The sequence below is a fragment of the Alosa pseudoharengus genome, unplaced genomic scaffold, assembly GCF_046254945.1.
Source record: "Alosa pseudoharengus isolate Yale_2024_CS ecotype anadromous, Long Island Sound unplaced genomic scaffold, YU_APseudo_1.1 YU_APseudo_1.1_scf_2, whole genome shotgun sequence".
NCBI classification, from domain to species: Eukaryota; Metazoa; Chordata; class Actinopteri; order Clupeiformes; family Clupeidae; genus Alosa; species Alosa pseudoharengus.
In genome coordinates, this window is record NW_027468663.1 from 59,027,190 (window position 1) to 59,044,689 (window position 17,500).

Sequence of the window (17,500 nt, forward strand, 5' to 3'; positions counted from 1 at the left end):
TCATGAGGATAAGGATGTTGATGAAGCACTGGAACCTCTGTTCTGCTCATCACAACACTCTCTCTCCCTCCATCACTCTTTTTCTCTCTCTCTCTCTCTCTCCCTCCATCACTCTCTCTCTCTGTCTTTATCTCTGTCTGTCTCTCTCTCTCTCTCTCCCTCTCTCTCACACACACATGCACGCACACACACACACACGCACACACACACACGCACACACACACACAGACTGTTAATTGTGCTCCTGCAGGGTCAGTCTGATGATGTCATGGCTATTTCAGGAGAACTCAAGTGAAACCCTTCCTCCAAACTCTCTGTCTTCATTGTATAACGCACACGTACACACACACACACAGTCACATACACACACACACACACATACACACTACTAGTTAGGGAATCTGACTTCCCTTACAAAAATTAAATGTTTGTGGTAGATTTGCAGCAAACTTGTGGGTGATTTGTGGGAAACAGATGAGTTCACAAGATCACTAGATCACTAGAAATGAGATCACTAGATCACTAGAAATGAGTTCACTAGATCACTAGATCACTAGAAATGAGTTCACTAGATCACTAGAAATGAGTTCACTAGATCACTAGAAATGAGTTCACTAGAAAATATTGCCAGAAGTTTGACAGTGTTGGCCGCTAGAGGCAAACTTCCAGTGAACTTCTGGTGATAAACCGAAGTTGCATATGATATTGCTGCAAATTTGCTGCAATATTACCAAAAGTTAACCACAACTGTTTGCCAGAAACCTAATTTGCATGTGAAAATATGACTTTGCCGCAAGTTTGCGGCAACTGTTCACCAGAAACCTAACATGTCTGTAAGGGTTGTGATGGAGGCTGTAAGAGTTGTGGTGGAGGCTGTAAGGGTTGTGGTGGAGGCTGTAAGGGTTGTGATGGAGGCTGTAAGGGTTGTGGTGGAGGCTGGCCGGCTCCTGGACGGGTGGGGGGAGTGATGGAACCCTCAGCTCCTGGACGGGTGGGGGGAGTGATGGAACCCTCAGCTGCTCTCCGCACATAAGAATAATAATAAAGTTAATGTTGTAAGTGTGTGTGCGTGTACGTGTGTGTGTTACCCCCAGATGTGTCAAATGCAGAGAGCAAGTTTCCTACAGGACTAATGAATATTACTTGACTTATCACACACATTGGCCTGTACACAACCTACCCAACACAATTATCTCACATACTCATATGTTGTGTGTTGGGAATACTAGTAGAATCACCTAAAGGATGGTATCTGCAGGTTCTAAAGGATGATATCTGCAGGTTCTAAAGGATGGCATCTGCAGGTTCTAAAGGATGATATCTGCAGGTTCCAAAAGTTGGTACGGGAATTTCTCGCATTATGATGGCTAGAGTTGCGGGACTTCGTGTATGAGTTCCAATTTCTTTATATATTTTTTGTGAGACCAGTAAATAGTGAATTGCAGTAGTCTAACCTGCTAGTGATAAAGGCATGGGTTCATTTTTCTGCATCTTGTTGAGTTAAAAAAGGCCGCACTTTGGCAATGTTTCTCAGGTGGAAATACGCTGTCTGGGGAACTTTACTGATATGGGGCTTGAAGCTTAAGATCTAAGATGACACAGTGGTGATTTAAAGGATGTGTGAATTGGTGTGTGTGTGGGTGGGTGTGTGTGTGTGTGGGGGGGGGGGGGGGTGGGGGGTGTAAAATCATCTAAAGGATGATATCTGCAATAGGAAGAAATGTCTATTCTGTGTCCATTCATTATTAGGATGTGTGTGTGTTTGTGTGTGGGTGGGTGTGTGTATCTATTCTGGGTCCATTCATAATTTACGATCATGAAGAATCTGTAAACCACATGCTGTGATTGATATTAATGTATAAAGTGCTATTATATTGTGTACTGTGGTCTTCCACAAATTATTTCAATGTGTGTGTGTGTGTGTGTGTGTGCGTGTGTGTGTGTACGTGTATGTCTGTGTGTATGTCTGTGTATATGTCTGTTTGTGTGTGTGTGAATGTCTGTGTGTGTGTGTGTGTGTGTGTGTGTGTGTGTGTGTGTGTGTGTGTGTGTGTGTGTGTGTAGATGACTCTGGCTCTCGCTCCCAGAGAGAGTTTCATGATGCAGACCCAAATTCCAGTCCGGAGGTGTCGCCGGGGAAACTGGGTAAGAAACAGACTGCAGCTTCCGTTACCTTTACCTAACCCTTTACCCTTTACCCAACCCTTTACCCAACCCTTTACCTAAAAACCCTTTACCCAACCCTTTACCCTTTACCCTACCCTTTACCAACCCTTCACCTAAAAACCCTTTACCCAACCCTTTACCCTTTACCCTACCCTTTACCCAACCCTTTACCCAACCCTTTACCCAACCCTTTACCCTTTACCCAACCCTTTACCCAACCCTTTACCTAAAAACCCTTTACCCAACCCTTTACCCTTTACCCTACCCTTTACCCAACCCTTTACCCAACCTTTTACCTAAAAACCCTTTACTTTACCCAACCCTTTACCCTTTACCCAACCCTTTACCCAACCCTTTACCCTTTACCCTTTACCCTTTACCCAACCCTTTACCCAACCCTTTACCCAACCCTTTACCTAAAAACCCTTTACCCAACCCTTTACCCTTTACCCAACCCTTTACCCTACCCTTTACCCAACCCTTTACCCAACCCTTTACCCTTTACCCAACCCTTTACCCTACCCTTTACCCAACCCTTTACCCAACCCTTTACCCAACCCTTTACCCTACCCTTTACCCAACCCTTTACCCAACCCTTTACCCTTTACCCTACCCTTTACCCAACCCTTTACCCAACCCTTTACCTAAAAACCCTTTACCCAACCCTTTACCCAACCCTTTACCCAACCCTTTACCCTTTACCCAACCCTTTACCCAACCCTTTACCCAACCCTTTACCCTTTACCCAACCCTTTACCCAACCCTTTACCCAACCCTTTACCTAAAAACCCTTTACCCAACCCTTTACCCTTTACCCAACCCTTTACCCTACCCTTTACCCAACCCTTTACCCAACCCTTTACCCTTTACCCAACCCTTTACCCTACCCTTTACCCAACCCTTTACCCAACCCTTTACCCAACCCTTTACCCTACCCTTTACCCAACCCTTTACCCAACCCTTTACCCTTTACCCAACCCTTTACCCAACCCTTTACCCTTTACCCTTTACCCTTTACCCAACCCTTTACCCAACCCTTTACCCAACCCTTTACCTTTACCCAACCCTTTACCCAACCCTTTACCCTTTACCCAACCCTTTACCTTTACCTAACCCTTTACCTAACCCTTTACCCAACCCTTTACCCAACCCTTTACCCTTTACCCAACCCTTTACCCAACCCTTTACCCTTTACCCAACCCTTTACCCTTTACCCAACCCTTGTGTGTGTGTGTTAGAGGTTCTATACGTGTGTGTGTTAGAGGTTCTATACACGTGTAGCGTTTGGTTCCCAGACCACGTCTCATTGAGAAGTGGTGGCGCTAGCCAGGCTAATACACGTGTGTGTTAGAGGTTCTATACATGTGTGTTAGAGGCTCTATACATGTGTGTTAGAGGTTCTATACGTGTGTGTGTTAGAGGTTCTATACACCTGTGTGTTAGAGGTTCTATACATGTGTGTTAGAGGTTCTATACATGTGTGTTAGAGGTTCTATATGTGTGTGTGTGTTAGAGGTTCTATACATGTGTGTGTTAGAGGTTCTATACGTGTGTGTGTGTTAGAGGTTCTATACGTGTGTGTTAGAGGTTCTATATGTGTGTGTTAGAGGTTCTATATGTGTGTGTGTGTTAGAGGTTCTATACATGTGTGTGTTAGAGGTTCTATACGTGTGTTAGAGGTTCTATACATGTGTGTGTTAGAGGTTCTATATGTGTGTATGTGTTAGAGGTTCTATACATGTGTGTTAGAGGTTCTATACACGCGTCTGTTAGAGGTTCTATATATGTGTGTGTGTTAGAGGTTCTATACACGTGTGTGTTAGAGGTTCTATATGTGTGTGTGTGTTAGAGGTTCTGTATGTGTGTGTTAGAGGTTCTGTATGTGTGTGCATACACACACAGGGACGGTAACACACACACACACACACACACACACACACACACACACACAGACACACACACACACAGGGATGGTAACACACACACACACACACACAGGGACGGTAACACACACACACACACACACACACACAGGGACGGTAACACACACACACACACACACACACACAGGGACGGTAACACACACACACACACACACACACACACAGGGAGGGTAACACACACACACACACACACACACACACACACAGGGACGGTAACACACACACACACACACACACACACACACAGGGACGGTAACACACACACACACACACACACACAGGGACGGTAACACACACACACACACACACACACACACAGGGAGGGTAACACACACACACACACACACACACACACACACACACACAGGGACGGTAACACACACACACACACACACACACACACACAGGGACGGTAACACACACACACACACACACACACACACACACACACACACACACAGGGAGGGTAACACACACACACACACACACACACACACACACACACACACACACAGGGACGGTAACACACACACACACACACACACACACAGGGACGGTAACACACACACACACACACACACACACACACACAGGGACGGTAACACACACACACACACACACGGTAAGATGGCTTTCTCTCTCCCCGTAGTGCGTCCACGCTTCACTCAGCCCTCCAAGATGCGCAAGCGCGTGATCGCGCGTCCGGTCGGCAGCTCCGTGCGGCTGAAGTGTGTGGCGAGTGGCCAGCCGCGGCCAGACATCGTGTGGCTAAAGGACGAGCGGCCACTGAGCGAGCAGGAAGTGGGCGTGGGCCGCCACAGGAAGTGGACGCTCAGCCTGCGCGCGCTCACGCCGGAGCACAGTGGGCGATACACCTGCAGAGTGTCCAACCGCGCCGGACTCATCAACGCCACCTACAGGCTGGAGGTTATACGTGAGTACACACACACACACACACACACAGGCTGGAGGTTATACGTGAGCACACACACACACACACACACACACATACAGGCTGGAGGTTATACGTGAGCACACACACACACACACACACACAAACACACACACAAACACACACACACACAAACACAAACACACACACACACACACAAACACACACACACACACACACACACACACACACACAAACACAAACACACACACACACACACACACACACACACACACACACAGGCTGGAGGTTATATGTGACTACACACTGCCTCACTCTCCACCTCAAGCTGGTGTGTGGTGTGTGGTGAGCGTTCTGGTGCATAATGGCTGCCGTGCATCAGTTGGGTGCTACACACTAGTGGTGGTTAGTGAGGTTCACCCGGTGGGTGCTACACATTGTATAGTATCGGAACTCCCCCTATTACCGTCGGTCCCGTATTTCCGCCGTCTTGCGTGTATGTGTCGCTTAATATCCATTTCTATACAAACCGGCGGACTCCTAAAGAAACGCAAGCACCCACATCATAGGTGTATCTAAATTAGCTATGTACCAAAAATTACATTTTACCGTGACTCGAAGAGCTGTAAACAGTGTTGTAAGGCTGCGTGTACAAGTCCGCTTGGAGCTCCAGTGGAATTTTAATTTCATGACGAGAATTTGCGGTCTAACCGTTCATGTGCCATTGAAACGGCGTAAATAGGCGACCCATCAGGCCAGCACTATAACTCCGAGCGTGGTAAACAAAATCGGATATTTCAGGCAGTAAATGCTCCCAAACCAGATTTTGTTCAAATCTACACACCTATGGCTACTGAAAAATGTAAGGTTCATTTAGCAAATGTTATTTTGAAGTGTTAAAAAACAATGTTGTTTTAGAATTTCTGAACAAAAGTGGTGATAATTGGGGGTGTTACGATAACTATAAGTTTATATACTCTTTTGATCCCGTGAGGGAAATTTGGTCTCTGCATTTATCCCAATCCGTGAATTAGTGAAACACACTCAGCACACAGTGAACACAGTGAGATGAAGCACACACTAATCCCGGCGCAGTGAGCTGCCTGCAACAACAGCGGCGCTCGGGGAGCAGTGAGGGGTTAGGTGCCTTCGAACCGGCAACCCTCCGGTTACAAGTCCGAAGCGCTAACCAGTAGGCCACGGCTGCCCCTTGGTGGTGGTTAGTGAGGTTCCCCAGGTGGGTGCTACACATTAGTGGTGGTTAGTGAGGTTCCCCCAATCCCTGTGAAGCACTTTGCAAAGCGCTATATAAATGTAACGTGTTGTTGTTGTAGTTGAAAAGCGCTATATAAATGTAACATGTTGTTGTTGTTGTAGTTGAAAAGCGCTATATAAATGTAACATGTTGTTGTAGTTGAAAAGCGCTATATAAATGTAACATGTTGTTGTTGTAGTTGAAAAGCGCTATATAAATGTAACATGTTGTTGTTGTAGTTGAAAAGCGCTATATAAATGTAACGTGTTGTTGTTGAAGTTGAAAAGCGCTATATAAATGTAACATGTTGTTGTTGTTGTAGTTGTAGTTGAAAAGCGCTATATAAATGTAACGTGTTGTTGTTGTTGTTGAAAAGCGCTATATAAATGTAACATGTTGTTGTTGTTGAAAAGCGCTATATAAATGTAACATGTTGTTGTTGTAGTTGAAAAGCGCTATACAAATGTAACGTGTTGTTGTTGAAGTTGAAAAGCGCTATATAAATGTAACATGTTGTTGTTGTTGTAGTTGTAGTTGAAAAGCGCTATATAAATGTAACGTGTTGTTGTTGTTGTTGAAAAGCGCTATATAAATGTAACATGTTGTTGTTGTAGTTGAAAAGCGCTATATAAATGTAACGTGTTGTTGTTGTTGTAGTTGAAAAGCGCTATATAAATGTAACGTGTTGTTGAAGTTGAAAAGCGCTATATAAATGTAACATGTTGTTGTTGAAGTTGAAAAGCGCTATATAAATGTAACATGTTGTTGTTGAAGTTGAAAAGCGCTATATAAATGTAACATGTTGTTGTTGTTGTAGTTGAAAAGTGCTATATAAATGTAACATGTTGTTGTTGAAGTTGAAAAGCGCTATATAAATGTAACATGTTGTTGTTGTAGTTGAAAAGCGCTATATAAATGTAACGTGTTGTTGTTGTTGTAGTTGAAAAGCGCTATATAAATGTAACATGTTGTTGTTGTAGGGCAGTTCCAGCGTTATGGATGTGACAATTGGACTCATATTGGTAAACAAAATGCCTTAGAGTGGGGGCAAAATTAGTATCAGTGAATTAATTTGCATAACTTTTAATGTAACCTCTGTCCTCTGAATACTGAGAAATCCTCAAATTTCATATAATCAATTTCATCCTAAGAATACAAGGCATTTTATCAGCGTTATGGATGTGACATGAAATGGACACACTTTTGTGAGAGATTACAGGTTTTCTACAAACTCTGTGAATTTTTAAGGAAACTGCCGAAACTATGATATGTGTAGCATGAAGGAGACTTGAATGAACACAAAAAGTATGTTTTTGAAACTATGCGTCATTTTCGTAATGCATTATGTAGGAAAAACTGGCGTTATGGATGTGACGGTTTCACGTTATGGATGTGACGTGTCTGAACCAGTCCTCGACAAACTACATAAAACACATAATTAAGTAGTGAATTTTGATATGAAACAATTGAAATAGTAATCATGAAAAACTAGCGATGAAATTATTGCTTCCTCAGTGCCCACTAAGATCCACAGGAAGAATCAGGACAACAAGTCATTTAAAATATAAAAAATAAATGTATTTTTTTCTTTTACCGTCATCAATTTTGGTCAGTGATTCCCGGGTTACTAAAACACCAGGGAACATGAAACTTGGTGGCCACTCCCCTAAATAACTAGCCCTACCTGAACCGTTGCACCCAAGATAACAAAATATTTATGGTATGTTAGTCTCAAGAGCCCGCATCAACCTAGCCCATACCCACTCATTTGTGATTTGCACACATAAAGTACATGCACGCGCACACACGCACATGCACACAAATGCACACACACACACACACACACACACACACACACACACACACATGCACGCACGCACAATCGCACACATACAGACTGGCAAGCACACACACACACATAAACACATACAGACAGGCAAACACACACACACACACACACACACATGCACAAACACCCACCCACATGAATGCAGACACATAAACACACACACACACACAGGCACGCATACGCATGTGCGCATGCAAATACACACACGCACACACACACACACACACACACACACACACACACACACACACAAACACAGGCACGCACATGCACACACACAGACACACACACAGACACACACTTACTCACACTCTTATAAACAAAAGCAAACTCACATATGCACACACTCATTTACATGCACATGAGTTGCAGGAGTAGGAGATGGAGACAAATTGACAAGCGTGATTTATTTTTGCGAAGAGAATATGCAGGACTGAGATGCTGAGAGACTGATCATATTTTGTACCGCTATGCGGTACATCTAGTTTATTGCTGCCGTTACTCATGTTACTCTGTGGGTATTAGCTACAGAGGACCTGACACTTCAAATGCTGGCATATCGCGTCACATTTAAAATTAAACTGTGTTAAACAGATGTGAACGGCAGGCTGAACAGATCTGCAACAGGTTGCTATGTTAACTCCAGCTGCAAAGTCAGCCATCTTCACCAGCTAACACGATAATCCAGTTACTGTACAACAAGAGTATGAAAGTTACAGGAAGATAATCGCTCAGATTTTCATTATTAGGCCACTTGAAAATAGGCTATGGCTAGGCTAATCACTGGAGGTATTTTAATATTATGTTTGTTTTGCTAATGGTTAGGCAAGGCCTCCCTGTGGTTTTGATCAACCTAATAATCTTTGAAATGTCAATTGTAAACACTAAGGTGAAATGCGTTAAAACTGACATGCCACCAGAACTGACGTTTTATCGGCTTTGAGGTATAATAAAGTCTCCGTCTTGTAAATTCACATTATGTAACATCCATAACGTCACATCCATAACGCACCATTAAAGGTTTTAAAAGTAAGAAAGGGGCACAATTTGGTCATAACACTTTACATTGATATAAATCAGCTTTGCACAGACACTTTGGACATTGTCACATCAACACTGTATGTGTAGCATAAACTTTTCCTATAAAACGTTATGGATGTGACATGGCCATGGAACTTGCTGACTTAAAAACAAAAGCCTTACAAATGTAAGGAGTTGTGCTCTTAAAGGCAAGCTGAGCATAGACATTGCTCTACCATTCCCTTGTCAATATGGAATTTGTCAAATGACACAATTTGTTTGAACCTTGGGTCCATTTATCCACTTTTTAAATATGTATAATATTACCATGTGAAAAATGTTGTTTCTGTATGGTTGCACACCATATTTATGATGTAAAAAGAGTGTAATTCTCCATCAAATTCAATCAGATCAATTACAAACAATAAAATATAGACCTAAATGAAGATTTTAACAACAGTTCTATTTGCGTACGCACAAATTTTTTTTTCCATGGTAGGGATGACCTTTGCATGGAATTGCCCTGTAGTTGAAAAGCGCTATATAAATGTAACGTGTTGTAGTTGAAAAGCGCTATATAAATGTAACGTGTTGTTGTTGTTGTAGTTGAAAAGCGCTATATAAATGTAACGTGTTGTTGTTGTTGTAGTTGAAAAGCGCTATATAAATGTAACATGTTGTTGTTGTTGTTGTTGTAGTTGAAAAGCGCTATATAAATGTAACGTGTTGTTGTTGTAGTTGAAAAGCGCTATATAAATGTAACGTGTTGTTGTTGAAGTTGAAAAGCGCTCTATAAATGTAACGTGTTGTTGTTGTTGAAGTTGAAAAGCGCTATATAAATGTAACGTGTTGTTGTTGTTGAAGTTGAAAAGCGCTATATAAATGTAACGTGTTGTTGTTGTTGTAGTTGAAAAGCGCTATATAAATGTAACATGTTGTTGTTGTAGTTGAAAAGCGCTATATAAATGTAACATGTTGTTGTTGTTGTTGTTGTAGTTGAAAAGCGCTATATAAATGTAACGTGTTGTTGTTGTAGTTGAAAAGCGCTATATAAATGTAACGTGTTGTTGTTGTAGTTGAAAAGCGCTATATAAATGTAACATGTTGTTGTTGTTGTTGTTGTAGTTGAAAAGCGCTATATAAATGTAACATGTTGTTGTTGTTGTTGTTGTAGTTGAAAAGCGCTATATAAATGTAACGTGTTGTTGTTGTTGTAGTTGAAAAGCGCTATATAAATGTAACGTGTTGTTGTTGTTGTTGTTGAAAAGCGCTATATAAATGTAACATGTTGTTGTTGTAGTTGAAAAGCGCTATATAAATGTGACGTGTTGTTGTTGTTGTAGTTGAAAAGCGCTATATAAATGTAACATGTTGTTGTTGTTGTTGTTGTAGTTGAAAAGCGCTATATAAATGTAACGTGTTGTTGTTGTAGTTGAAAAGCGCTATATAAATGTAACGTGTTGTTGTTGAAGTTGAAAAGCGCTATATAAATGTAACGTGTTGTTGTTGTTGTAGTTGAAAAGCGCTATATAAATGTAACGTGTTGTTGTTGTTGAAGTTGAAAAGCGCTATATAAATGTAACGTGTTGTTGTTGTTGAAGTTGAAAAGCGCTATATAAATGTAACGTGTTGTTGTTGTTGTTGTTGAAAAGCGCTATATAAATGTAACATGTTGTTGTTGTTGTTGTTGAAAAGCGCTATATAAATGTAACGTGTTGTTGTTGTTGTAGTTGAAAAGCGCTATATAAATGTAACGTGTTGTTGTTGTAGTTGAAAAGCGCTATATAAATGTAACATGTTGTTGTTGTTGTTGTAGTTGAAAAGCGCTATATAAATGTAACGTGTTGTTGTTGTTGTTGTTGTTGAAAAGCGCTATATAAATGTAACATGTTGTTGTTGTTGTTGTAGTTGAAAAGCGCTATATAAATGTAACATGTTGTTGTTGTTGTTGTAGTTGAAAAGCGCTATATAAATGTAACATGTTGTTGTTGAAGTTGAAAAGCGCTATATAAATGTAACATGTTGTTGTTGTTGTTGTTGAAAAGCGCTATATAAATGTAACATGTTGTTGTTGTTGTAGTTGAAAAGCGCTATATAAATGTAACATGTTGTTGTTGTAGTTGAAAAGCGCTATATAAATGTAACATGTTGTTGTTGTAGTTGAAAAGCGCTATATAAATGTAACATGTTGTTGTTGTTGTAGTTGAAAAGCGCTATATAAATGTAACATGTTGTTGTTGTTGTAGTTGAAAAGCACTATATAAATGTAACATGTTGTTGTTGTAGTTGAAAAGCGCTATATAAATGTAACGTGTTGTTGTTGTTGTTGTTGAAAAGCGCTATATAAATGTAACGTGTTGTTGTTGTTGTTGTTGTAGTTGAAAAGCGCTATATAAATGTAACATGTTGTTGTTGTTGTTGAAAAGCGCTATATAAATGTAACATGTTGTAGTTGTAGTTGAAAAGCGCTATATAAATGTAACGTGTTGTTGTTGTTGAAGTTGAAAAGCGCTATATAAATGTAACGTGTTGTTGTTGTAGTTGAAAAGCGCTATATAAATGTAACATGTTGTTGTTGTTGTAGTTGAAAAGCGCTATATAAATGTAACATGTTGTTGTTGTAGTTGAAAAGCGCTATATAAATGTAACGTGTTGTTGTTGTTGTTGTTGAAAAGCGCTATATAAATGTAACGTGTTGTTGTTGTTGTAGTTGAAAAGCGCTATATAAATGTAACATGTTGTTGTTGTAGTTGAAAAGCGCTATATAAATGTAACATGTTGTTGTTGTTGTTGTTGAAAAGCGCTATATAAATGTAACGTGTTGTTGTTGTTGTTGTTGTCGTTGTTGTTGAAAAGTGCTATATAAATGTAACGTGTTGTTGTTGTAGTTGAAAAGCGCTATATAAATGTAACATGTTGTTGTTGTTGTTGTAGTTGAAAAGCGCTATATAAATGTAACGTGTTGTTGTTGTTGTTGTTGTTGAAAAGCGCTATATAAATGTAACATGTTGTTGTTGTTGTTGTAGTTGAAAAGCGCTATATAAATGTAACATGTTGTTGTTGTTGTTGTAGTTGAAAAGCGCTATATAAATGTAACATGTTGTTGTTGAAGTTGAAAAGCGCTATATAAATGTAACATGTTGTTGTTGTTGTTGTTGAAAAGCGCTATATAAATGTAACATGTTGTTGTTGTTGTAGTTGAAAAGCGCTATATAAATGTAACATGTTGTTGTTGTAGTTGAAAAGCGCTATATAAATGTAACATGTTGTTGTTGTAGTTGAAAAGCGCTATATAAATGTAACATGTTGTTGTTGTTGTAGTTGAAAAGCGCTATATAAATGTAACATGTTGTTGTTGTTGTAGTTGAAAAGCGCTATATAAATGTAACATGTTGTTGTTGTTGTAGTTGAAAAGCGCTATATAAATGTAACATGTTGTTGTTGTAGTTGAAAAGCGCTATATAAATGTAACGTGTTGTTGTTGTTGTTGTTGAAAAGCGCTATATAAATGTAACGTGTTGTTGTTGTTGTTGTTGTAGTTGAAAAGCGCTATATAAATGTAACATGTTGTTGTTGTTGTTGAAAAGCGCTATATAAATGTAACATGTTGTAGTTGTAGTTGAAAAGCGCTATATAAATGTAACGTGTTGTTGTTGTTGAAGTTGAAAAGCGCTATATAAATGTAACGTGTTGTTGTTGTAGTTGAAAAGCGCTATATAAATGTAACATGTTGTTGTTGTTGTAGTTGAAAAGCGCTATATAAATGTAACGTGTTGTTGTTGTTGTTGTAGTTGAAAAGCGCTATATAAATGTAACATGTTGTTGTTGTTGTTGTTGAAGTTGAAAAGCGCTATATAAATGTAACATGTTGTTGTTGAAGTTGAAAAGCGCTATATAAATGTAACGTGTTGTTGTTGTTGAAGTTGAAAAGCGCTATATAAATGTAACGTGTTGTTGTTGTAGTTGAAAAGCGCTATATAAATGTAACATGTTGTTGTTGTTGTTGTTGAAAAGCGCTATATAAATGTAACGTGTTGTTGTTGTTGTAGTTGAAAAGCGCTATATAAATGTAACGTGTTGTTGTTGTTGTTGTAGTTGAAAAGCGCTATATAAATGTAACATGTTGTTGTTGTTGTTGTTGAAGTTGAAAAGCGCTATATAAATGTAACATGTTGTTGTTGTTGTTGAAGTTGAAAAGCGCTATATAAATGTAACGTGTTGTTGAAGTAAGCAAGTGGTCCTCACAACAGTGATACATGGCAAGGCTGAATGCGTAATAGATAGGTAGATGGACTCTGGCAAGCTCAGAAGGGGGTGGCACGCGACTGGTATCTTGAAAGCAACGTGTTGGAGACCCATGGTGTACAACGGCGTTTCATTGGCAACAGTATTAAACCATCAAGCAATATAAAATATTAAGAAGAGCTCTTTTATTGCATTGAGTTAAATCGAAACAATTTCTTCTAGTGCACGTGGACTGATAGCCATACTGATAGGCAGTTATTACCTCGGCTTGTGTTTTGGGGCTGGCCTTTATTTGTCCGAATCAACCACGACCCCGGCTAGTATCCACGACCCCGGCTAGTATCCAAGGCCCGGCTATGAATAGAATCCCGTCCATAATTTGAGGATTTACGGTAGGTGATGTAAGTTATTAGATACATATTTATGTGAAACATGGTAATATATATTTATACTCATCGAGAGTATTTTCTGATTATGCGTGAATGATGCGTGAAAAAGACATTGATCTCAATCCTAAACATTACACACACAAACACACAGACACACTCACACAGACACAAACACACACAGACACACTCACACAGACACAAACACACACACACTCACATTTAGGCTACAGTTGTCCTTTAGAATGCAGATGTCTTGAAGGTCAGTTTAAACTCTCCTGGCAGGTTTTTATTAGGAAAAAAACAAGGGAATGCAAACACCTGGGCGGGCACGCACACACACACACACACACACACACACAGACTTTAACTGCTCACACACACACACACACACACACACAGACTTTAACTGCTCACACACACACACACACATACAGACTTTAACTGCTCACAGGCACACACACACACACACACACACACAGACTTTAACTGCTCACAGGCAGGATTGAAGGACGAATGATGTAACCATTTATAATGATTCCTGTCTGTTGAGTGCCCTTAAAATCAAACAAGCAGTGAATGTATGCAAGGGCAGGAACCGTGTGTGTGTGTGTGTGTGTGTGTGTGTGTGAGTGAGTGAGTGAGAGAGAGAGAGAGAGAGAGAAAGTGTATGTGTGTGTGTGAGAGAGAGAGAGAGAAGAGAGTGCGTGTGTGTGTGAGTGTGAGAGAGAGAGAGATATAGTGTGTGTGTGTGAGAGAGAGAGTGTGTGTGTGTGTGTGAGAGAGAGAGAGAGAGAGAATGTGTGTGTGTCTGTGTTTGTATGTGTGTGTGCATGTAGGTATGTAGTGTTGTGTATATGGGAATGTTTATGTGTCTGTGCATTAACCATTGTGTGTACTTTTGTGTATGTGTGTGTGTGTCTGTCTGTGCGTGTGTGTCTGTGTCTGTGTGTGTGTGTCTTTGACTCCCATCTGGATGTAATTAAGTCTCAGCTGTCGCACCTCTGAGTCTGTATGCTAAAACCACATGTGCAGTAAAACCCTCCTCACACACACACTCACACACTCTCTCTCACACACACACACACACACACACACACACACACACACACATGTGCAATGAAACCACAGCAGAGGGAGGAAACTAGCAACACTTCCTCCTGGTGTTACATATGCCCCTCCCCTCCTAAGCAGCCAGCCAAGTTCTACATACACACACACACACACACACACACACACTCCAGTGGTGGACCATCAGGATCTGCTAGGCCCTCTGTCGGCCATTTTTAAACTGAAGAAAAGTATTGTAGCTTACTTTTAAATCATATAGAAGTTTACAGTTTATTAGCCACTTTCTAAATCATATAGAAGTTTACCGTTTATTAGCCACTTTTTAAATCATATATAGGAATGTCAGCTTTTACCAACCATGCCGTATGTCCAACCTCTTACGTGTATGTGTCACTTAATATTCATTTCTTTACAAACCAAGATGGTGGATTCCTAAAGAAACGCAAGCACCCACACCATAAGTGTATCTAAATTAGCTATGTATCAAAAATTAAATTTTACCGTGACTCGAAGAGCTGTAAACAGTGTTGTGAGGCTGCATGTACAAATTCGCTTGGAGCTCCAGTGGAATTTTGATTTGCGACGAGAATTCTTGGTCTAACTGTTGATGTGCCCTGAGAAATGTTGGAAATAGGCACCCACCAGCTCAGCACTAAACTCCTAGCATAGTAAACAAAATCGGATATTTCAGGCAGTTAAAGCAGTTTAGCGTTTATTAGCCACTTATTGAATCATATTGAAGTTTACCGTTTATTAGCCACTTATTGAATCATATAGAAGTTTACCGTTTATTAGCCACTTATTGAATCATATTGAAGTTTACCGTTTATTAGCCACTTATTGAATCATATTGAAGTTTACCGTTTATTAGCCACTTATTGAATCATATAGAAGTTTACCGTTTATTAGCCACTTATTGAATCATATAGAAGTTTACCGTTTATTAGCCACTTATTGAATCATATAGAAGTTTACCGTTTATTAGCCACTTTTTATTTACCGTTTGGTAATCTCTCTCTCATCATGGCGCCACTCTGCGGTTTGATTGACAGCGTGAGAACAAACGGCAAAGCAGCATCATATGTTTTCATTGGTCTGTTTTGGCATGGTGGGTGGAATCTGGAGTGTTCTCAGAAGATGCGTTTGCTGCACACATGAATGGTTGAGTGGTTTGCGTATCAGTGGTGTCATGTGAACAGATAGGGCTTTAATTTCGTTTCTTTGTGGAGGCGGAACACATTTGTTTCTAAATAAAAACAAAAACAAACTAATGTAGATGTAGCCTGGGTGCAGTGATGGGGGCACATGCCACAGCTCCAAGGAAAAGTTGAGTGATCATTTTGCTCAGAATCAGAATTGGATTTATTTGGCCAAGTCAGTTTGTACAGACAAGGCATTTTTCGCCGGTGTCACACTATCTTTGTATGGACTGTGTGTGTGCCCATTTCTTTTGGTCAGTTTACTCTAACAAGACAATGCCGCTATGTCAATAAAATGGTAATATGTTGATCAATGTTTTATCTTATGTGGTCACAATGCCTTATCAACAACCAAAGCTAGGCAGACTGCTGCACGAGATGGTAATGTTAGTTAGCTACTAAAAATGCTAATGTTAGTTAGCCACACAAGATGCTAATGTTGGCTAGCAACACAAGATGCTAATGTTAGCTAGCAACACAAGATGCTAATGGCAGTTAGCCACACAAGGCGATTGCTCAAGAGAATGACTCAAGATGAGTGTGTGTGTGAGTGTGTGTGTGACTCAAGATCATGTGGCAGCAACTTTTCAGCAATATGGATCTGAGTGGGCGAATGTTTGACTTGGGAATGCGTATGTGTGTCATATGTCTATGTCTAACAATTATCTGAAATATTTAGGAAATGGTACATACACACACACACACACACACACACACACACAGCGCACGTGTATGCTGTACCCTCTCATGCTGGCGGGTGTGTGTGTGTGTGTTGCAGAGCGGACCAACTCGAAGCCGGTTCTGAGCGGGACTCACCCGGTGAACACCACGGTGGCGGCTGGAGGCTCCGCCTCCCTGCAGTGTAGAGTCCGCAGCGACGTCAAGCCCGTCATCCAGTGGCTCAAACGGCTGGACAGCACGGCCGACGCACGATACAACTCCACCATAGAGGTCAGCACACACACACACACACACACACACACACACACACACTCATACACACTCTCACACACACACACACACACACACACACACACACACACACTCATACACACTCTCACACACACACACACACACACACACACACACACACACACTCATACACACACACACACACACACACTCATACACACACTCACACACACACACACACACACACACACACACACACACACTCATACACACTCTCACACACACACACACACACACACACACACACACACACACACACACACACACTCATACACACACACACACACACACACTCATACACACACTCACACACACACACACACACACACACACACACACACACACACACTCATACACACACACACACACACACACTCATACACACACTCACACACACACACACACACACACACACACACACACTCATACACACACTCACACACACACACTCATACACACACTCACACACACACACACACAC

At 40.8% G+C, this 17,500-nt stretch overlaps 1 protein-coding gene across 2 annotated transcripts in view; it reads left to right on the top strand.

The window, feature by feature from the left end:
- The window catches only part of LOC143135443 (fibroblast growth factor receptor-like 1), a 71,909-nt gene that overhangs the window by 48,810 nt on the left and 5,599 nt on the right, over positions 1–17,500 (top strand). For both annotated transcript variants that reach the window (XM_076296107.1, XM_076296106.1), the window contains exons 4-6: positions 2,065–2,145; positions 4,759–5,043; positions 16,826–16,998. In XM_076296107.1, the coding sequence (XP_076152222.1) occupies positions 2,065–2,145; positions 4,759–5,043; positions 16,826–16,998 (539 nt within the window). The remainder of the gene's footprint in view (positions 1–2,064; positions 2,146–4,758; positions 5,044–16,825; positions 16,999–17,500) is intronic.